The sequence below is a fragment of the Grampus griseus genome, assembly GCF_964374135.1.
Source record: "Grampus griseus genome assembly, chromosome: 8".
Taxonomy (NCBI): Eukaryota; Metazoa; Chordata; class Mammalia; order Artiodactyla; family Delphinidae; genus Grampus; species Grampus griseus.
The window spans coordinates 97,438,089-97,461,101 of record NC_139002.1 but is presented as its reverse complement, the minus strand read 5'-3'; the positions used below and the strand labels follow the sequence as shown (position 1 = coordinate 97,461,101).

General features: G+C 42.9%; 1 protein-coding gene across 1 annotated transcript; it reads right to left on the bottom strand.

Moving 5' to 3' along the window:
* Window positions 1-1,155: 1,155 nt before the first annotated feature.
* On the bottom strand, window positions 1,156-22,536 carry DDB2 (damage specific DNA binding protein 2). The gene is made up of 10 exons (XM_082661051.1): window positions 22,255-22,536; window positions 20,974-21,107; window positions 20,375-20,566; window positions 5,559-5,704; window positions 4,191-4,290; window positions 3,921-4,098; window positions 3,450-3,592; window positions 1,781-1,945; window positions 1,589-1,634; window positions 1,156-1,287 (listed from the first exon to the last, which is right to left on the bottom strand). Exons 1-10 carry the CDS (start codon window positions 22,379-22,381, stop codon window positions 1,238-1,240), a joined length of 1,281 nt encoding a protein of 426 aa, XP_082517177.1. The 5' UTR covers window positions 22,382-22,536; the 3' UTR covers window positions 1,156-1,237.
* Window positions 22,537-23,013: the final 477 nt, after the last annotated feature.

Below are 23,013 nucleotides of genomic sequence, written 5' to 3'. Positions count from 1 at the left end.
CCCCTTCCCTCTGCCTCCTCGGGGAGGTGGGCTGGGCCTTGCTCCTGACTGTTGCTGCTCCCCAGCCCATGGACAGGAGACCCTGGGTTGGGCCTCCCTCTGGTCACCCCAGCCTAGATGAACAAGTGGGGCTCAGCTTGGCCTGTGGCACCTGTCACTCAGCATTCATGTGCCTGACGTTAACCAAGTACTATGTTGGACGCTGGCTTTCTCCAAACAGGATTTGCCTCCTGCATGCTCCCTTCTAAGGACCTGAAATGTAGACGAGTATTCAAGTTTCACTCAGGACCTACGATAAAAAGGCTGAAGGAGTTGCCACTTGATCTACTTTGCCTCTCCATCAAGCCCTGCTCACTCTCTCTTCCAACCCAGAGTGTTTGGCAAATGGCCCAGAGGACACAGTCTTGCCTCTCAGTGCTTATTTTAGTGGGAAAAACTGCAAAACACTGGGGGTACAAACACTGGCCACCAAGGAACCAGATCACCCTAGAGCCAGCCAGCGAAGTTTTCCTTTGTCCAGCTGAAGCCACCATTAACTGGAGTCAGACATAATGCTTCCAGCATCTTTGTCACCCCTGCACCTTGAGCAGGTCGGAAGGATGTGGGTACTTGGGAGGGAGTCGGGGGAGGTGTGGGGGGGTGAGTTGTACAGAATCACGAAACTACTATCCCTCTCATCTAGGCTGGGATCTCCTGGGATCTGCCAGGGATCTCCAGCTGGCAGGTTGTGAGCTGAATAGCTCCTGACTGTGGCCCAGAATAGGGCTGAGACAGCTTCCAGAGAATGAAGGTTTTGGACTCTTAGTGCTGTTTTCTGTGCCTTTTCTTCATTTTGGGGACCTGAGAAGCCCTTTGACCAGGTCAGTGCTGGAAGACCCACTCAGAAGCTCAGTCGGGTATGGTTTTATTGGCCATGTGAATAGTGAACACAAATCGAAAACCACTACCTGATCCTCTGCCACTGCATGTCAGAGAGGAGAAAAGAGAAGCTTGGCTCCAGGCTAGATATAGCAAGGACCCTTGGGGCAGCTGGGTCGCCAACTCTGGAGTTTCTGGAGCTACGTCCAGAACAGTACATGCCAGTGTCCCAGTCCCAGTGTCGCAGTCCCAGTGCCCCTGCTCCAACCCTAAGGACTCGGATACCTCTGGCCCTTTAACACAAAGCCGCCTCTTCTCGCAGAACTTGTTCCCATGGGGCTCCAAGCCCTTGCTTGGCCCCCACCTTCATTAATGTCTCTCATTTACGCTTCCCAGCTTCCTCCTGGCTCCAAATGAGAATGTGATAACCTAGGAGGAGTGAGACCAGTCTGACTCGCACCATCCATTATCAGCCTCTGAAAACTTGGGGCTGGCGTGGGGAACCTAGGACTTGGTAAGGAGATACCAGGAAACTGGGCAGCAGCCAGGCATTGCTGTGACCAAGACAAAGCAAGAGGGATGGAGGGCCTAGGCCAAAGAGCCCGCTGTCCCCTGGTCATCATCTTTACTGACTATGACCCTGGGGTGAATGGAGCAGCACTAAGCTGAGGTTAACCTGCCCTGAACCTTGGGGAGTAGGGTGGGCTTTACCAGCCTGAGATTCACTCACCCATCACAGAGGCCAGTGTGTCCCCCATGGGATTGAACTCATTGAGCTGCAGAGACAAGGGGATAAGCATGAGGAGGGAATGAGGGTACTGGGAGAAGGGCACATAAGGATTAATTTCTGGTCATTTTTGATCCAATAAGGTAAGGTGAATCCCTGCTTCCTCCCATTATTATTTGAGGGCCCAAGCCTCACCGACATGATACCAGAAGATTCTGGGTCATACAGCTGATACATCATCTTTCCTGAGCTTCCGTCAAACACATCGATCGTCCTTAATTCATGGGAGGTACAACTTTTGAAATTAGGATCTGGGTATCGGCCCACGACAATGAGGTTGTACCGAGGATGCCAGGTTGCCTAGGAGATGGAGAGGCAGGTCACAAGAGTAAACGCAGAACACTGTCAAGAGGGACATCAAAAGTATCTTTGCCACTAACAACACTTGTTCATACAACTGCCAACAATTTAATAATGGAGATAAGACCTACATGAAACAACAGGAATGGTTTTCAAGTGCGTGCGCATCTACCGTTGCAAATTTAAAATCCCCAGCTTGCCTCCCTGACCCTTAGGACACCTTCAGGCCTTCTCTCTCCTTTGCATTTCCTGAGATCATACCAACTGATAAATGTTTTAACATCAGCCCGACCCAGACATGAACCAAAGAGGTAAGCCTACAAAGCGAAAAGCCTCCGGTAAGCAAAACCAAATAGGACCTAATAAGTTCTGAAGTAATCCCACTACTCTCCCTCCTCCATCAAAGTCAATGAGTTGAGTAGAAAATGGCTAGTGACTGAAGAAGGGGAGGACACCTGTGTTCCTCAGATCACCCTGCTCAAAACAGATCTGGCAGCTGTTGGAATGACAGAACTTGATGGGATTTTCCCAAGAAAGCTTTTCAAGGAAGTTCTGAAGGAGAAAAGACATGGTTAGCAGGAAGGAAGAAGTGCTACCGGCAGTGGCTTGGAAATAAGTCACAAACAAGTCACACCTGGGATGCTGTTGGTTGGGCTGGCTGGATACCAAGTGGGAGATAAGGAAGGAAGGATCCATGGGGAACACCAACTGCTAAAGGACCCTGATGTTACTGAGAGCTTGGATTTGATCTGAGGTACGTGGGGACCACTCTACTACCAAGTCATCACTGTTTACTGAGTACTTACTAGGCGCTAAGCATGTTGCCACGTGCTTTAAGTATAAGGATTTATCCTCACAACAACCTTGTCAGGCAGATACCATTATTCGCTTTTTATAGACCAGGAAACTGGGATCCAAAATTTGAGTAATTTGCTCAAGGATTCTAACCCCGGGGGTGTCCGCCTGCCTGAACTATGCTATACTGACTAGAGAAGTACAGGCATGAGATCTGGAGGTCTGAAGAGGGGCTGTGGTTCTAGGAAAGAATATATACTAGTAAAGCAGAAGGACTGGCAGAGTTCAGACTGCTTGGGGCATGAGCAGGAAAGAATCACAGGACTTGAAGACTGTAAGCCTTAGGGACTGAGGCCAGAGAAGCCGCTAATGAGGGCTAAGATTAGCTTGCAGATCAGCTGCACACACAGGTAACTGAAACTAAGGGCAGAACCGAGGGTTAGGATCTCAGAAAGTGCCCACAGTGAGATCTGGGCTGCGTGGAAAAAACTCAGGGAAATAAGCTTATCAAAGAGACATGAAGAAAACTCAGCAAAATGGGATCACAGAGCTGGACAAAAGGTGCAGAGAGAGCCAGAGAATAAGAGATTGCTTTGTGTCAGCACAGGAAGAGGTCTAGCATTGAAGGCTTCTGTATCTGCCCCCTTCTCCCCACCCTGGTAGACCTGATCCATCCCACGATCACAGCTCCCTTCCCTCCATTACTTACCTTGATGGGTGTCAGGTGCTGGAAGTGGCGATGAGGGTGTGGGATCAAGCTTGGGGGGCAGTCCCACTGGGAGGCAGAGTAAACACGGATCTCACTCTTCTGGTCAGTGGTCAGGAGCTGGGCACCGTCGGGACTGAAATGAGCTGGCAAAGTGAAAAGCCCCTGAGCTCAGGGAACCACGGGCCCCCTGTTGTCCTGGCCCTCACAGGCCTCTTGCAGGGGCACCCTCCCTCCCTCTCCTTTCTAGAGACAGGTGGAAGGGAGGTGAATCTGGGCTGCGAACAAAAACATCCTAGAGGCTCAGCAGCTGATACGAGCAGCTAGAGTCAGAAAGGCTTCAGGACTTCAGCTTGGCCGATGCTATCAGGGGTATAAAGGTTTGGCTTAGTGGCTTCTACACTTTGAGGGAAAACCCCTGAAGCGGTCGGGTCAGCAGGGTCTGCAGGAAGGACGAGGTCTGGTATATCACACCTGCGTTGACGGGATGCCTGTGCAGCAGCGAGTAGAGGAAGCTGGATTTCCCTCTAACCTGGCGCAGGTCCCAGATTTTCACTGTTTGATCTACGGAGGCTGTGGCCAGGAACCAATCACAGCACGGGTTCAGGGCCACGTGGGTCACTTTCTTTTTGTGCATTCTCAGATTCCAAAGCTGCAGAGAAGAGCTCGGTTCAGGTGGGGGGTGCAGAACCGAGGCTGGGGGTCAGGGAGGGAAGGGGAGGACCTAGGCTCCAGAGAACGCACCTCCCTGCCGTCCATGTTCAGCAGGATCACGTTCCCCACGTTATCTCCTGTGACCACCACTCGGCTTCTGACAGACACATCCAGGCTGCAAAACCAGAAGCTGGAGGGAGAGACTGTGCTGTAAGATTCTTGGGGACAGAGGCAAGTTCCATTTATTCACTGTTGCAGCTCACGTATATTAGACAATAAATATTTGTTGAATGAATGAATAACTTGTCGTGGACTCCCAGTGAGGAGCACTCAGACTTGTCTACCATCCCCACAGAGGTTGTGGGGGTGGTGGGGCTCAGAAACTTGTCCAGTTACTGCCGGGCCCAGGATCCTCAGCTACTCAGAGTCCCTGAAGCAGCCAAACCCAGAGCCATAACGCAGGTCCCCAGGCGGGCTTGCCCCCTTCAGCCCTGGGTCCTGAGGAAGACTCAGGTATTGCTTTCTCCCTTCACCCTCCACCCTTGGTCGGGCCAAAGGAGATGTGACACACCAAACAGGGACTGCCCAGCTCTGTTCCTCACAGCTGGCTAGAAAGGAACTTCTGCCCCCTTCTGAGCATTCAGGGGGAAAGGCACACACAACTCAGAAGCTGTATCTTGCTCTTTTGTCCCTCAGACTACGTGATGTGAAGAGATGGGGTTGGAGGGTGCTTCAGGGATCCTGATACCCAGCGAGGAGAGCTCAGATTCACATTTTTTTCCCTCAAATCCTTGCTACACTGCCTTTTGCATCCCTTGTAAACATCTTTCAGGGGGAGGGCTTCTTGTGGAAGAGTAAGTCTATTCTATCACCTGTCCTATTGCTCCTGTATTTCTTACCCCTGTGGGGCAGCCCAGTGCTAGTTAGACCCCCACACCCCCAAATACTTAGGGAGCAGAGTCATGTCTCTGGCTAGAAATCAAAGTGACAAGCATTTTGTAATTTCTCCAGCCACTTGCTCTTGGGGAGTCCAGAGTGCTTTATGGACATGATTATATCCATTTAAGCTTCCATCAAGGAACTGGTCAGGTCATTACATCCCAGTGAATGCAAGGAATGGAATCTTAAGTTCTTCATTCCTGGTCCAGGCTTTAAGTGGCTTTCTAGACAAATGCCATGTTGACTTGTCCAGTGAGAATCAAGGTCTAGTCTAATACAGGAATGACTGACATAAGAGCTGAAGCTCCAGAACCGCTCCCTGAAGCAGTAACCCACCTGGCCCAGAGTAAGAGCAGCTAAAGAAAAAGACTGAGAAAGAGAGGGAAACGTGGAAAGGAGCTAACACCTTTCCTTTCTTCCCCGTGCCAGGTTTGGGTGAAAGAAATGGGACCTGGATGCTCTCGCCAGAACTACACCGAGAGCCTAGAAGCCCTTTCCCCTCTGAGTTAAACTACTCACTTGCAGGTGCCTGAGCTGGCAAAAACTCGGAGAGTGTTGCCTTTAAAGTCTTGCAGCCTAGTTGTTCCCTCCATTGAGGAGGTGAAAAACTGGTTGGTATTGAGAGGGTTAAACTTCAGCCCAGTGATGCTCCCTCCAGCTCCAATCTAACACAAGGAAGAAAAAAGCCAGTGAGTGACAACGGCCCAGGAAGAGGACCAGGCCTGGGTGCACATACTCCGCTCAGACACAAGAGCCAGCCAGACTGCACTTGGGGCCAGGCCAGCTTAGATGCCTAGACAGTAGGATGCTCTCCACAGTACTGTTTCTTAAGGTTTTAGTTTTAATTTCATACTTTTTAATTAACATACAGTAAATTTGTTGTTTTTGGTATACAGTTCTATGAATTTTAACACACGTATAGATTTGAATAACCACCACCAAAATTAGGGTGCGGGACAGTTGTGTCACTTCCCCCAAAATCCCTTGTGCTCTCCCATTGTAGTCCCATCCTCCCCCCGACTCCTATCCCCTGGCAACCACTGATCTGTTCTCCATCACTATACAGTTGTTTTGCCTTTGACAGACTGTCATATAAATGAATTATACGGTATGCAGCCTTTTGAGACTGGCTTCTTTCATTTCCCTCAGTGTAATGCCCCTGAGTTTCATCCAACTTGCTGTCTGTATCTATAGTTCATCCCATTTTATTGCTGAGTATTCCACTGTGTGACTGTACCATAATCTGTTTATCATATAACTGCTCTTTTCAGAAGAGCTTCAGCTTGGAACAGTGGCTGGGTTAGGAGGGCTGATGTCAGATCTGAGCTCCTTCCTGTTTTTTCCAGACATCTCAGACAATGATGATGAAAATAATCATGACATCAGTAGCATAACCTTATTAAGTGTTTATTATATATCAAGCACTGTTTTAAGAACTTTACATCCTCAAGGCTCTTCCTCCACTTCTCCCGTATGCTGTTGCTATCCCAGCCTTAGTTCTACAAGGCCTCTTACACAACATCCACTTAACTCAATCAGCATACTAACTGGTACTTTCCATTCCCTCTCTAAAACATTCTGATGCCCATGGTTCACCAAACCCTGCTGCTATATGATAATCTGCTCCCACTAGCTGAGTTCTATGCTTACGAAGGGTTAGTTGTGTTTGTTCTTAAACCTATGTATGCCAGTTGTAGTTTGTGTTGTAATCATGTAATTTAATTTACATGATGTGATTTATTAAACATTTAAACTTTAAACACTTAAAACATTTCATCAAACGTAATTTAATTAAACTGATGAAATATGTGCAAAAAGAAAGACTATTGTTATTTCTGTGAAATCCATATGAACACTTTGGAAAAACTAGATAAAAATGATTTGCTAAAAAAAAAATGATTTGCTAAAAATAATAGTTGTTGAATTAAGTATGGGTGAGATACTTATAAACAATTAGGGTGGGAAACAGTAATAAAAATTTAAAAGGAATCTGCAATCAGATTGCTCCACAACTAATTTTAAGTTATGTCTCCACTTTTGGGGAATGGAAACTAGACCCTATAAAAAAGGCATTATGGATATGGTTTATGTAAGACCAGGTGAACCCTAATCAGTGAACACTTACTCCAAGAAAAGGACTGGCCCTATGTCAAAGCGTTAGTAATAAACACATGTAAACAGTTTAAGGTAAAACGCATGAGCGTTCTAGCAAGGGTGGGCTAAATGGTTATGACCAGCTCTTGCACTGAGAAGGACTAACCAAACCTGGACAAAATATGAAAAAGAGATATGTTTGAGACTTCCAATTCCAGTGATGGTGGGTTAGCTGGTGTCAGGCCAACCTTCTGTCAAGAAAAACTAGAAAAGACAGAAAAAATACATGTTTTCAAAGGAAAGTCTGAAGTCAACAAAGAGCTATCAAGGCATCAAGGACTTGAAGAGAAGAGAGAGAGAAGAGAAGCAGAGAGGTACGCCTGACATTTCGATGCTGCTTTTCCTCTTGAGTCGTATGCAGATAAGAAAGTGGTGGCTGAGAAGCTGAAGAGAGGTTCTGTCCGTCTCAAGAGGGGCAAAAACTGGAGTTCAGACCTGTCAAGGAGGAGAGGTCTTGGGAAAAACCCAGCTTTTAGCTAGGATCCCCGAAACCCTAAAAATAAGAGCAAACTGGAAACAGACCATCCCTCACAAAGACTGAAGTCCAGATTCAAATCATTTCAATCGCTGATCAGATTAAGATGATCTGATTCCACCTGACCTGCCTGCCAGAGGAAAGAAATTCTTTCTGGAGGAAAATAACAGCACTCAAAACTTCAAATTATATCTCTACAAGTTTTTATATGCAATATTTGGCATCAAATCTAAAATTACCCAGAATATCAAATAACCAATAACTAAGAGAAAAAACAATAGTTGAAAGACACTCACAGGAGATCCAGGTATTGGTGCTATTAGACACAGGCTTTAAAATAATTGTAATTAGTATACATTTAAAAAATAGGCCTAATTTAAAAATGGACAAAGGGAATTCCCTCGCGGTCCAGTGGTTGGGACTTGGCGCTTTCACTCCTGTGGCCCAGGGTTCAATCTCTGGTTGGGGAAGTAAGATCTGGCAAGCTGCACAGTGCAGCCAAAAAAAAAAAAAAAAAAAAAAATGGACACAGGATTTCAACAGACATTTCTCCAAAGAAGATACACAAATAGTCAGTGGCACATGAAAAGATGCTCAACATCATTAGTCATTAGGGAATTGCAAATCAAAACCACAATGAAATACTATTTCACATCCACTAGGATGGCTATAATCAAAAAGACAATTACAAGTGTTGTAAGACAGCCTATGGAATGGGAGAAAATACTGCAAACTATATATCTGATCAGGGGTTAATATTAACAATATATAAGGAACTCGGACAGCTCAATAGCAAGAAAACAATCTGATTAAAAATGGGCAAAGGATTTGAATATACATTTTTCCAAAGAATATATACAGATGGCCAACAGGTATATGAAAAGGTGCTCAACATCACTAATCATCAGGGAAATGCAAAACTACAATGAGATATCACCTCACACCTGTTAGAATGACTATTATCAAAAAGACAAGTGATAACAAGTGCTGGCCAAGATGTGGAGAAGAGGGAACTCTTGAATACTGTTGATGGGAATGTAAATTGGTAGAGGCATTATGGAAAATAGTATGGAGGTTCCTCAAAAAATTTAAAATAGAACTACCATATGATCCAGTAATTCCATTTCTGGGTGTATATCAAAAGGAAATGAAATCAGTTTCTCAAAGAGTTCTGTCCTCCTGTGTTCACTGCAGCATTATTCACAATTGCCAAGATACGGAAACAACTTAAGTGTCTGCTGATGAATGAATGGATAAAGAAAATGTGGTATGTGTGTGTGTATAATGGAATATTACTCAGCCTTAAAAAAAAGGAAATCCTGCCATTTGCAACAACATGGATGAACATGGAGGACGTCAGACACAGAAAAACAAATACTGAATGATCTCAATTTCATGTGCAATCTAAAAAAGTCAAACTCACAAAGGCAGAGAGTAGAATAGTGGTTGCCAGGGGCTGGGGTGGGGGGAGGGGAATGGGGAGATGTTTGTCAAAGGGTACAAAGTTTCAGTTATTCTTGAGATCTAATGTACAGCATGGTGACTATAGTTAATATACTGTACTGTATACTTGAAATTTTCTGAGTAGATAAGTGTTCTCAGCACGCATGCGCGCATGCACACACAAAAAACTATGTAAGGTGATGGATGTTAATTAGCTTGATGGTGTAATCATTTCACAGTACATACATGTATTAAAACATCATGTGGTACACCTTAAATATGTACAATTTTTGTCAGTTAAGTGTTGGTGAGGATGTGGAGGAACTGAAGCCCTCCTACATTGCTGGTGGGAAAGTGAAATGGAGCAGTTGCTTTGGCAAACAGGCAATTCCTCAAAAAATTAAACATAGAGTTACCATATGACCCAGGAGATATATACACCCAAGAGATATATACTCAACAGAAATGAATATGTTGATGTAAAAACTTGTATGCAGATATTCATAGGAGCATATTCATAATGATAGTTAAAAAAGCTAAATATCAATGACTCAAACATCCATCTCAAGGAGCTGTAAAACAAACAAGAAGCTAAAACCAAAGAAAGTAAAAAAAAAGAACAGAAATTAATAAAATAAAACAAATACACTGTGGAAAGAATCAACAAAGCCAAAAGTTGGTTCCATGAAAAGACTAATATAATTAAATTGATAACTCCCTGGTGAGAATGACCAAACAAGAAGGCACAAATAACCAATTTAATGAATGGAAAAGATTATCAATATACATCTTAGACATTTTAAAAGATAATAAGAGGACATCATAAACAATCTTTTGCCAATAAATTTGAAAACTTAGAGTTAATAGTCAAATTCCTAGAAAAGTACAAACTTGCCAGACTGACAGAAGATGAAAAAGAAAAATCTGAATATGCTGGTATCTATTAAAGAAACTGAGTCACAACTAAAAACTTTCTTGCAAAGTAAATTCCAGATCCTAATGGCTTCAGTGGTGAGTGTACTAAATATTTAAGGAAGAAACAATCTTTTTTTTTTAAACTTTATTTTCAAACTATCTCAAACTCATAGAAGAGTTGCAAGAATAGCACAAGGAACTGTTTTTCCGGAACCATTTGATAATAAATTGCCAACATGATGTCCCATCACACTCGAATACTTTATTGTGTACTTCCTACAAGAATACTCTCTGACATAGCCACAGTAAAACCGTAAAACCACCAAAACTTAGTGGTATCTAAAGTAGTTCAAGCTCATAGAAGCAGAAAGTAGACCTGTGGTTGCCAAAGGCTGGAGGGAAGGGGAAATGGTGAGTTGTTATTCAGTGGGCACAGTTTCAGTTTCACAAGATGAAAAAGTTCTAGAATTCTGTTGCAAAACAATGTGAATATAGTGTTAGTGCACTGAAAAATGGTTCAGATGATACATTTTGTGTTATGTGCTCTTCCCACAGTTTTTAAAAGAAGCAGTATCACTTGCTAGAAATATAACTGTAAAGGTAAGAGTGAAAAAAATAACATTTAAATGAAAAAATCGACTATAATAAACCAAAACAAACAAAAAACAGTGTAGTTTACCACATTAATAGAATAGAGGAAGAAAATCATTGCTGACCTCAAGAGACAAAAAAGTATTTGATGAAATTCAATTATAATTCACGATAAGAGCTTCTGGCAAACTATGAATAAAAGAGGAACTTAATCTGATAAAAAGTATTTAAAAACAAGTTTTAAAAACAAACAAGCTCTTAGGTATATACACAAAAGAACTGAAAACAGTTCTAACAAAAACTTGTACATGAACATTCATGGCAGCTGAATCATAACAGCAAAAGGCAGAAACAATCCAAATGTCCATCAACAGATGAATGACAAAACAAAATTTGGTGTATTCATACAATTGAATATTATTCAACTACAAAAAGGATAACATGGTTGAACCCTGAAAACATTATGCTAAGTGAAAGGAGTCAGACCCCAAAGGACAAATATTTATTGTATGATTCCACTTATATGCAGTACCTAGAATAATCAAATTCAGAGACAGAAAACAGATTAGTAGGGCTGAGGGGAGGGGTAATAGAGAGTCATTGTTTAATGGGTACAGAGTTTTGGCGATGAAAAAGTTCTGGAGATGGATATTGATGATGGTTGCACAACAATGTAAATGTACTTAGTACCACTGAGTTGTATGCTTTAAAATGGTAATTTTCATGTTATGTATATCTTATCACAATAAAAAGTAGCAGAAACCTTGTTTAATGACAAAAAATAAAAGCCTTCTATAATCAAGAATAAGACAAGGGGCTTCCCTGGTGGCACAGTGGTTGAGAGTCCGCCTGCCGATGAGAGGACACAGGTTCGTGCCCTGGTCCGGGAGGATCCCACATGCTGTGGAGCGGCTGGGCCCGTGAGCCATGGCGGCTGAGCGTGTGCATCTGGAGCCTCTGCTCCACAGCGGGAGAGGCCACAACGGTGAGAGGCCCGCATACCGCAAAAAAAAAAAAAAAGAATAAGACAAGGATGTCTGTTATAGCCAACATTCAACAAAGTAGTAGAGGTCTTAGCCAATGGAATAAGGCAAAAAAAGAAGTGAAAAAATGGTAAAGTGAGAATTCAAACTCTCATTTATTTGTAGATGACAAAACTGTGTAGGAAAAAAATTTAAATCCTCAGAGAAACTATTAGAATTAGTTAAGTATGAATTTCTACTTCCAGCTATGATGGAGTGTCAGAAACCAGATATATCCTCCTGCCTTACACAACTAAAAAAAAATGAAAAAATACATGAAATGAGTTTTCAGACATTGGGCAACAGGCAGCACAAGACAAGAGGGCAAGAAATGAGGTAGCCCTGCAATTGTCCCAGCTTGCTGCTTGGAAAGAGTATCCAGGCTGCAGCACAGGGAGAGAGGACCCAAACAGCCTAATAGTCTCATTAAGCTGAGGTGACAAGTTGGGAAAGCCAACAAGGCAAGAATTTGTGGGGGAAAATGCTGGAGGGGGAGATATACAGAGAGAGCATTCTGGAGATTTTCAGAGGGGTCCCCTCAGGCCTTGGAGTAAATATTGTTGGGTAAATATGTATAAGGAAACTACATAAGGCTGAGGTAAAACCACGAGAAGTGAGTAGAAGGAGAAATCCTCAGAACAGTCTGTATTCTCACCATCCAGAATGAAAAAATTCTTAATATACAGAACATTGAGTAGAGTCCTCAGAAGGGTACTGCCTCAGGGTGAGGTCAACTCACATCTAAACTACAGGCTGCCTTAGACCCATGCTAACTGGAGTAGGTTGAATAATGGTCCCCCAAGATGTCCATGCCCTGATCCCTGGAACCTGTGAATATTACTTTAGATGACAAAGGGACCATTTTTAAAGCAGCCAAAAGAAAAAATGAAAAATCACATGAAGAGGAACATAAGAATGAGAGCAAACTTTGCATCAGAAATTATCTTTAAAGTACTAAAAGAAAAAAAAAAGCCCTATGAACCTAGAATTCTATACCCAGCAAAATTACCTTCAAAAAAAAAAACACAAGAGGGGAGGCAAAATAAAGACGTTCTCAGACAAACAAAAGGAAAAAGCATCACCAACCAACCTACATTACAGGAAATGTTAAAGGAATCTCTTCAAGCAGAAAGAAAATGGAAAATGTTACCAAAAGGAAGTCTGCATCATACAAAGGAATGAAAAGCCCTGGAGATGGCAAATATGTGGGTAAATATTGAAGTTTTTTCTCATTTAAAAAATATCTTGGGACTTCCGTGGGTCCAGTGGTAAAGCATCCACCTTCCAATGCAGGGGACACAGGTTCGATCCCTGGTTGGGGAACTAAGATCCCACATGCCACGGGGCAACTAAGCCCGTGTGCTGCAACTACAGAGCTCGTGCGCCTCAACGAGAGAGCCTGCCTGCTGAAAACTAAAGAGCCCATGTGCTCTGGAGCCTGAGCGCCACAACTAGAGAGAAGCCAACGTGCCACAAGAGAGCCCACACTGCAATGAAAGATCTCGTGTGCCTCAACGAAGATCCCGCATGCCCCAATTAAGTCCTGACGCAGCCAAAAATAATAATAATAATAAAGTAAATATTAAATAAAAATTATAAAAATATCTTTAGGGACTTCCCTGGTGGTCCAGTGGCTAAGACTCCACGCTCCCAATGCAGGTGGCCTGCGTTCGATCCCTGGTCAAGGAACTAGATCACATGCTGCAACTAAGAGTTCGCTTGCCGCAACTAAAGATTCCGCATACCGCAACAAAGATCCCATGTGCCACAACTAAAACCCAGTACAGCCAAATAAATAAATAAATATTTATAAAAATAAATTTAAAATATCTTTAAAAGATACCTGTCCTGCAATCCAGCTATTCCACAACTAGGTATTTACTCGAGAAAAACGAAAACATATATCCACACAAAGACTTGTACATGCATGTTCACAGCAGCTTTATTTGCAACAGTCAAAAACTGGAAAAAGTCCAAATGCCCTTCGACAGGTGAATGGATAAACTGTGGTATATCGATACACTGGAAAACTACTCAGAAAGAAAAAAAATACTACTGATACATGCAAAAATGTAGACGAATCTCAAATATTTATACTGCATGAAAGAAGCCAAAAAAAAAAGAGTATATATTGTACGGTGCCATTTATATAAAAGCCTTGAAAATGCAAATTTATCAATAGGGATAGAAAGTGGATCAATGGTTTTCAGGTGTCAGAACAGAGGGAAGAAAGGGATGGATTTCCAAGGTGTGTGAGGAAACTTCGGGGGTGATGGATATGTTCTTTATTTTAATTGTGGTGATGGTTTCATGGTTGTATACGTATGTCAAAACTCATCAAATCGTACACTTTAAACATGTGCAGTTTATCATATATTAGCTATATCTCAATAAAGATTTAACAAAAAACAGAAACAAAAAGATAATTGTGTAAAGCAAAAATAAAAATGTAGGGTTTATAACATACGTAGAAGTAAAATGTAGGACAATGACAGAAGGGAGAAAACAGAAGTAAATATATAGTTGTAAGAGTCTTACAATACATGTGAAGTGGTATAACATTATCTGAAGGTTCTCTCTTACATTAAAGATGTACATTGTGGGGAATTCCCTGGTGGTCCAGTGGTTAGGACTCCTCACTTTCACTGCCAAGGGCCCAGGTTCAATCCCTAGTCAGGGAACTAAGATCCCACAAGCTGTGTGGTCAAAACAAAGAGATGTACATTATAAACCCAAGAACAACTACTAAAAGAGAGAAAAGAGAAAGGAAAAGAAGTGTAACTAATAATCCAATAGTGGAGATAAAATGGAATCATAAAAAGTACTCAACCAAAAAGAAGACAAGAAAAAAAGAAAAATGGAGCAAAGCAATGGGACAAATAGAAATATAAGATAACAGACTTAAACCCAATCATATTTATAATCATATTAAATGTAAATGGTCAAATGCTCCAATTAAAAGGTAGAGATTTGGGGCTTCCCTGGTGGCACAGTGGTTGAGAGTCCGCCTGCCGATGCAAGGGACACGGGTTCATGCCCTGGTCCGGGAAGATCCCACATGCCGCAGAGCAGCTAGGCCCGTGAGCCATGGCCGCTGAGCCTGTGCGTCCGGAGACTGTGCTCCGCAACAGGAGAGGCCACAGCAGTGAGACGCCTCCGTACCCCCCCCAAAAAAAAAAAAAAAGAAAAAAAAAAGGTAGAGATTGTCAGATTGGATTTTTTTTTTTTGGCTGTGCCACCATGTGGCTTGTGGGATCTTAGTTCCCCAACCACGGACTGAACCCAGGCCCTCAGTAGTGAAAGCACCAAGTCTTTTTTTTTTTTTTTTTACATCTTTATTGGAGTATAATTGCTTTACAATGGTGTGTTAGCTTCTGCTTTATAACAAAAAGCACCAAGTCTTAACCACTGGACCACCAGGGAACTTCCCACAGGTTAACTTTATTTTAAATGAAATTTTTTTAAAAATTACTGAGATATTGACATATAACACTGTATTAGTTTTAGGAGTCCTAACCATTGGACCACCATGGAATTCCCAGATTGGATTTTTTTTTACATGCTATCTACAGGAAACTCATTTATATACAAATACACAAATACATTAAGAATAAAAGGATGAAAAAAAGATATACAATGCAAATACTAATGATAAAAAAGCTGCAGTGGCCACATTAATATCAAACAAAGATTTCAAGACAAGAAATATTACCAGGGGTAAAGGGAGACATCACACAATGACAAAGTTGTCAATTCATCAAAATGACATAATTTTAAACGTGTAAGCACCTAATAACAGAGTTTCCAAATGCTTGAAGCAAACACTAAAGGAAAATAGACAGAACCACAATTTTATAGTTGAAGATTCCAATATTCCTCTCTCAATAATTGATGAGACATAAAATCAATAAGGATACAGAACATTAAGAAAAAAAAAGATACAAAATATTTAAACAACACTATCAACCAACTTAACCTAACTGACATTTAGAGAATAATTCACCCCAAAACAGGGACTTCCCTGGCAGTCCAGTGATTAAGACTCCATCCTTCCACTGCAGGCGGCATGGGTTCTATCCGTGGTCGGGGAACTAAGATCCCACATGCTGCACAGTGCAGCCACAGGAAAAAAAAAAAAAAATTCACCCCAAAACAGAAGAATACACTTTTTTTTTCAAATGCATATGGAAAACTCACTAAGATAGTCCGTATGCTCAGCCAAAATACAAATAAAAAATGTAAAATGACTGGAAATCACGTAAAATGTCTTTTGTTCGTAACAGAATTGAACTAGAAATCAATAACAGGGAGGTATCTCAACAATGCCCAAATATTTGGAAATTAAACAAAATAATTCAGAATAACCCACAGGTCAAAGAAGAAATCATAAAGAATTTGGGGGGCTTCCCTGGTGGCGCAGTAGTTGAGAGTCCGCCTGCTGATGCAGGGGACACAGGTTTGTGACCTGGTCCGGGAGGATCCCGCGTGCCGCGGAGCGGCTGGGCCCGTGAGCCATGGCCGCTGGGCCTGTGCGTCCGGAGCCTGTGGTCCGCAGCGGGAGAGGCCACAACGGTGAGACGCCCACGTACCGCAAAAAAAAAAAAAAGAATTTGGAAAATAATTTGAACTGAATGGAAACAAAAACACAACAAAATCTGTGAGATGCAGTTAAGAAATAGAGGGAAATGTATAGCATTAAATGGTTATATTAGAAAAGAAAGGTCTCAAATAAACAATTCAAGTTTCTATCTTAAGAAACCAGAAAAAGAAAAGCAAATTATACCCAAAGTAAGCATAGGAAAGAAAATAATACAACAAAAGTCAACAAAAAAGAAAACAGAAAAACAACAGAGAAAAAAAATCAATGAAACTAAAAGCTGGTTCTTTGAAAATATCAACAAAATTGATAATCCTCTAACAAGACTGATTAGGGGGAAAAAAAAAAGAAGACACAAATTACCAATATTAAGAAATATGAGGGGGCTTCCCTGGTGATGCAGTGGTTGGGGTTCTGCCTGCCGATACAGGGGACGCGGGTTCGTGCCCTGGTCCGGGAGGATCCCACGTGCCCCGGAGCAGCTGGGCCCGTGAGCCATGGCCACTGAGCCTACGCGTCCGGAGCCTGTGCTCCGCAACGGGAGAGGCCACAGCGGTGAGAGCTCCGTGTACCGCAAAAAAAAAAAAAAAAGAAATATGAGGGAGGACATTACTACAGATCCTATGGATATTAAAAGGATAATAAGGGAATACTATGATCAACTTGACACCACTAAATTCAAAAATTTAGATAAAGTGGACAAATTACTTGAAAGAAACTACCAAGCTCCTTCAAGAAGAAACAGATAACCTAAATTGCCCTGTATCTATTAAGAAACTGAATATATAGTTAGAAACCCTCCAACAAAGAAAACTCCAGGCCCAGATGGCTTCACTAGTGAATGCTATTAAAAAATTTAAGAAAGGAATAGTACCAATTCTATACAAATTATTCCAGAAAATTCAAATGGAGGGAATACTTCCCAACTCTTTACATGAGGTCTACATTACCCTGATACCAAAACCAAAGGCATTACCAAAAAAAGGAAATAAGATATATATTTTTAAATTTTATTTATTTTAATTTTTTAATTAAATTTAATTTTTAATTAATTAAATTTTAATTTTAATTTTATTTATTTATTTTTGGCCCAGTAGCATGTGGGAATCTTAGTGCCCCAACCAGGGATCGAAACAGTGCCTCCTGAAGTGGAAGCATGGAGTCTTAACCACTGGACCGCCAGGGAAGTCCAGAAAATAAGATATTTTTAAGTGGTCGTCATCTGGTACAAGATGACTAAACTAGGATATGATCTAATAAGTAAAATAGATATTAGATAGATATTCTAGGATAGAATATTTACATAAAAATATAAGTAGAAGAACGGGTGTGTATAACAGTATATACACGCACATAAAGATGCCTCAAATGGGGATTTCAGGTAATAGTTACTTTATTCTTTATACTTTTTTCTGTATTGCCTGAATTTCTTGCAATGAGCACAGGTCATTTTTACAATGAGAATAAAATAATCTTCATTTTGAAAATGTAATACATGTCCCCTTGCCAAGGGCCTGAAAGATTAAGATCAGAGCCAAGGTCAGATGACTAAAGAAATGACAAAATGAAGCACTGCTGCTCCCTCAGTCACTGGTCTCAAATCAACTTTCTGCTGTCAGTTCCTGGGAGTAAAAACAGACAGTTCTCCAGACCACCTACCCTTCTCCTGCTACAACCTAGTTCCCTACTAGTCACAGAGTTCAAATGCCCAGACCAATCTCCACAACAGTGTGTAAGGAAACTTCACTTAAATGCACATCACAATAAAGGGTGATATAAACCAAAAGCAGCTTCAGCCTGACACAAGTTCAAAGCAGTTATCATTCCCCTTTTTGTCAGGAAACTCTTCCCCTAGAACACTCTTAGGCTGTTTCTTCAAATTCTCTATTCCCATGTCCTGGATGCCTAGGGAAAAAACCAATCTCCTCCTGCCTGAGCTCTGGGTTCTGACTTCAACTTAAAGCTACCCCTCCTGGGGGTCACCTGTCTCACCAGCTGGGTAGACAGACCACCAAGTAACCCCCTGGCTGCCTTTCTTTGGGCTTCAGGCACTTATTTTCTTGAACACTGATCTCATACCTTGAATCCTAATCTTCAAGCCTGCCTAACCTGGCCTTTTCTGATGAGCTGCTCTCCAAACCCTCCACTTAAAAGAACTCATCCTGGGTTTACCTTTGGCCTCTAAACCTGAGGTAGAAAAACAGTGAGCTAATGCAGAATCCAGTTCACAAATGTGTTTTGTTTAGCTACAGAGCATGTTCAATTTCACTTAATTCCCAACATTAAAAACCAGGATATTTTAAATTGAAACCCCTGAGTACTGTTGGCGGGAATGTAAAATGGTACAGCCTCTATGGAAAACAGTATGGTGGTTCCTCAAAAAATGAAAAATAGAGTCACAATGTGATCCAGCAATTCCACTATGGGTACATAACCAAAAGAACTGAAAGCTGGGGCTCGAAGAGATATCTGTACAACCGCGTTCACAGCAGCATTATTCACAAAAGCCAAAAGGTGGAAGCAACCCAAATGTCCATCAACAGATGAATGGATAAACAAAATGTGGTACATACATACAGTGGAATATTATTCAGCCTTAAAAGGGAAGAAAATTCTGACACGTGCTGCAACACGGATAAAACTTGAGGACACTGTGCTAAGTGAAATAAGCCTATCACAAACGTACAAATACTGTCTGATTCCACTTGTATGAGATACTTAGTCAAAATCACAGAGACAGAAAGCAGAATGTGGTTGCCAGGGTCTGGAGGGAAGGAGGAATGGGGAATTAGTGTTTAATGGCTACAGAGTTTCAGTTTTGCAAGATGAAAAAGTTCTGGAGACTGGTTACACAAGAATGTAAATGTACTTAAAGCCACTGAGCTGTAAACTTAAAAATGGTTAAGATGGTAAATTTTATATGTGTTTCATTACAATTTTTTAAAGTCAGAACATTTCAGTCTTCATTTGAAAAAGTCAGATCTGATACCTCAGGACCTAGATTCCCACCTGTCAACCATCTCCAATTTACCAATAACCACCATCCTACATCATTCTTTTATCTGTCTGGCTTCTTTACGCATGTGAATTTGTGGCTCCTGCTCTAAACCCAGAGCATCACCTTTCACAGTATAGCCCTCCAATGTCAGTCCCCAGCTGGGCAAGCTAACGGTCTTGTCTTTGGTGGAGGGGCCAATACCCTCACCCCTCAGTGACTGATGACAAACACTAGCACAATTAAGAGCACCCCTAAAAAGCTCTATGCCAAACCTTGCCCCAAACACACTCTGCCTTTCCTCCTTTTCTCTCCATTTATCTAAATATTGTTCTTCCTCACTCCTCACTCATCTATGAAACCTCTATTGACTCTAATTCACAAGAGGTTCTTCCTTCTCTCATGTTCTGTATGTAGCATTTAGCATCTGTACTGCTGTATTGTTAGTTATCTTGTCGGTAGACATCCCACCTATCCAGTTATACTCCAAGCCCCTCATTCATTCAACAAATACAAAGCAGCTATCTAGGCCAAACATTGTTTTAGGTACTGGGGTTACAGTGGTAAATCAGAAAAACAAGGTCCCTGCCATCATGGAGCTTACCTTCCAGTGGGTAAAGAAGTAAAACATTTCAGATATTGATAAACATTGTGGGGGAAAAGTGAAGCAGGATAATGAGATAGGGAGTCATCAGTGATTAGGCAGAGCGGTCAGTAATAGCCTTTTTGAAAAAATATATTGAGCCGAGACCTGAATGATAAGAGGGAGCCAGCCATGAGAAAACCATGGGAAAGAGCACTCCAGTCAAAGGGAACAGCAAGTGCAAAGACTCGGCTTCAGGAATAGAAATAGCCAGTATGGCTAAAGCATAGGGAATGAGGAAAGACAGTAGTACAAGATGAGGTCAAGGAGGTAAGAAAGGGCTTAGATTCTAGGTGATTTACGAGGGTGATCAATATTTCATACTTCCTAATATTTTAAGGGCAGGCGTTCAATAAAGAGTTGAGTATCATCACCATTGACCCGTTTGAAAATACCCACAGTTATTTTTGATCCCAATTATCTCCTTGTTACCGGATGACTTTTCATCCCTTCAACACACACTTCTTCAGCACTATCGTCTGGCACAGGGAACTGCTCACCCCTTTAATGAAGGTGGGTTTGTCCTTTATGCCAAAGTTCCAGAGCAAGATATCTCCCCCTTTGGAACCCACAGCCAGGGTGCTGGGGTGAGTTGGGTGCCACGCCAGGGATGTGGCCCTCCTGTCAAAAGGGGCAGCCTTTTGGAATATCCGGTAAGAAGCCAGAGAGTTCAAAAAGGACTGCTGGAGACCCTGATACAGAGAGAAAAAAATTAAGTTGAATTAAAACGTAAGGGTAAATTGCCAATCTCTGACTCCCGCATAGATAAGTGGGGTCAGGTCCTCCCACTAAAGGAAAAATAACTGCCTGACTCTGTGCATAAAAATATTTGCAATATACATGATCTAATCATGGAAAGCAAGGAGGCAGGGTGCATTCCTGCTGGGACGCCCTACAGCATAGGACTTCTACATGGCTGAGTGCCCAGTGGGCACTTCTACATGACTGAGTGCCCAGGAGTCAACAAGATGGGGGTGATCTGACCACTCCGCCGACCCACTGAACCAACCCAGCATCTAATTTTGGACCATCCAGCAGTAAAAAAAAAAAAAAAGGCACCATGCAAACCCTTGAGCTCTTCAGCCAGGAAACGCCTCACCTGCTGTAGTGATGGCCAGGCAGCTGTGCCCAGCTTATGCTGGTGGAGGGCCCTGACGATGCTGCATGGTGGCGGGACCCGCAGGCTAGCCAACCCCGCCCAAAGGCAGCCTGAGTCAAATCTTCTGCTAGGACCTGCCAAGCAGAACAGACACATATTTTCCGCTCCAATCTCACTCAAAGATTTTTCTGCTGAAACATCCCCAAAAGAAAGCCTTGTTCCTTCATTCGGCATAGACAACCTCTCTTATCATCTCCTAAGGTTTTTCCACGTTCTGCTCAGTCTCACCCAGCACAACAAATAAATAGTGAGTAGGAATTCAGCCCCTTCCAAAAAACATTCCCCAAAATAGTACTTCTGAAGTGAAACTATGATCTTGCGGGGTTCCTGAGAACTGAGCCAAAGAAACACATGAGAACTGCAGAACTCTTCCCAGTTTGGGCTGGAAAACTAGTGATAGGGTTGGGTGACAATTTAAAAGTTATATATAAAGCACAATAAAAAGATTTTAGGACAGCATAGAAGTGACTTTTTGGGAAAAGCAGTTTCTTTAAATCCTATATTAAAATAATGTAGAGGTGACCAGTGGTTGGCCCTAAGTCCAATCTCTTCTCCTTAAAACCAGCAGATCCATAGGGTCCGGTGTGGCGCTAAAGTCGCTAGGCTACTTTGGGGAAGGCAGATCCACCTAGAATAGGAATAAAGCAACTCTGGATTACCAACATGTATTTGAGGACCTGATCTCTATGAATCCCGCCTCGTGACAACCGATTCTTTCTTCTCATGAACAAAAAAAACACTTCATCAACAACCCCCTGTCTTTGGAGTTCCCTACATTCCTTATAGCCCCAGGTTCAAGCCCCAATAAACCCCTAAGAATGAGTTTTCGAAGGAAGGAAGGAGGGAAATGGGAGGGTTTCCGCAGTTAAACCAAGGACATACAGCTAGCAATCGTGACTAGAGAAATTAAGTACACACACCACTAGGCAAAGTAGGATTATCTTAAGCAGTCCTCAGTGTGTAAAAATTCTGGTACAAACAAGGAATTTGAAAAGTCCATTGTGTCTGTTGTAATGGAGCTCATCTGCCTCTTCCTGTCACCTGAGGGAGGTTAAGCGCAAGCTCTAAGGTGTCATAGGACCTGCAGACAAAATGCAGAGCCTGAGGCGTTCATGATTTGGGACGGCCTCAGGGACCCAGGCGCACCCACCCCCCACTCCAGCCTCCTGTGTGAGAACCCCAAATGGCGGAATTAATTAAAGCAGCAGGCGCAGGCAGTACCGGGGCCCTTCAAACAGAGCTTCTTGGCCTCGGGCTCCAGCTCCCAGGGGCTTCTGTTCCTCTTGCTCTTGGGGCGCACAACCACCTCGGGGGTCTTCTGGGTTTCTGGGCGTTTCCTGGGAGCCATGGCGTCCTCCGTGCGAAGGGGTACTATGCCTTATGCCGAGATGACCGACGAAAGATTGAGAAGCTTCTGGGGAAAAACAAGGCGGGGACCACAGAACCCGCGGAGCCACAGGTAGGCCAACTAAGCCAACTTCCCGCCAAACAGGCTCACCGGCAAGGCGGGGGCGCGCGCGGAGAGATGGGAAGTGTGTGAGGGGAGGGCCTCATCCGCTCCCCAGAGAAAAGGGATACCGCCTACGTGTTGGCCCTGAGCTAGTCCAAGTCAGCTGACCTGCCAGAAATAAACATGGCCGTTGGTGTTCGGCCTCGCAACTTGAAGCCTCTTCAGACGCGGCGCTGCCAGGCCTCTGGGCCCCGCCCCCCGCCCCAGACCGGATGCTAATCAAGGCTTCGGCTCCGCCTTCTCCACCTTCTACTTGGCGACCACGCCCTCTCGGGTTGTGTGATTGGCTGATCCGTGAGTAGGCTTTGTAGAAAGCAAACCGCATCCCGGCGGTGGAAACCGAGCGGATTCTGCCTGCTGGCTTTGCGGTCGATGTCAATTGCTTATACTTCTCCAGCTTTGACGAATCCCTTCGTCTCTGTGGAGAGTGGTTGAAACTCGCAGCTTTTAATTAAAGTTTCCCCAAACCT

Bases quoted from the DNA above. Each gene is read 5' to 3' on its own strand.
- DDB2 (XM_082661051.1), bottom strand. From the start codon at position 22,381: ATGGCTCCCAGGAAACGCCCAGAAACCCAGAAGACCCCCGAGGTGGTT. The intron at 4,291-5,558 runs GTGAGTAGTTTA...CTCTCCCTCCAG, and splicing joins GCCAGCTCAGGCACCTGCAA to CTTCTGGTTTTGCAGCCTGG. The intron at 1,635-1,780 runs GTGAGGCTTGGG...TTGTCTCTGCAG, and splicing joins AATCTTCTGGTATCATGTCG to CTCAATGAGTTCAATCCCAT.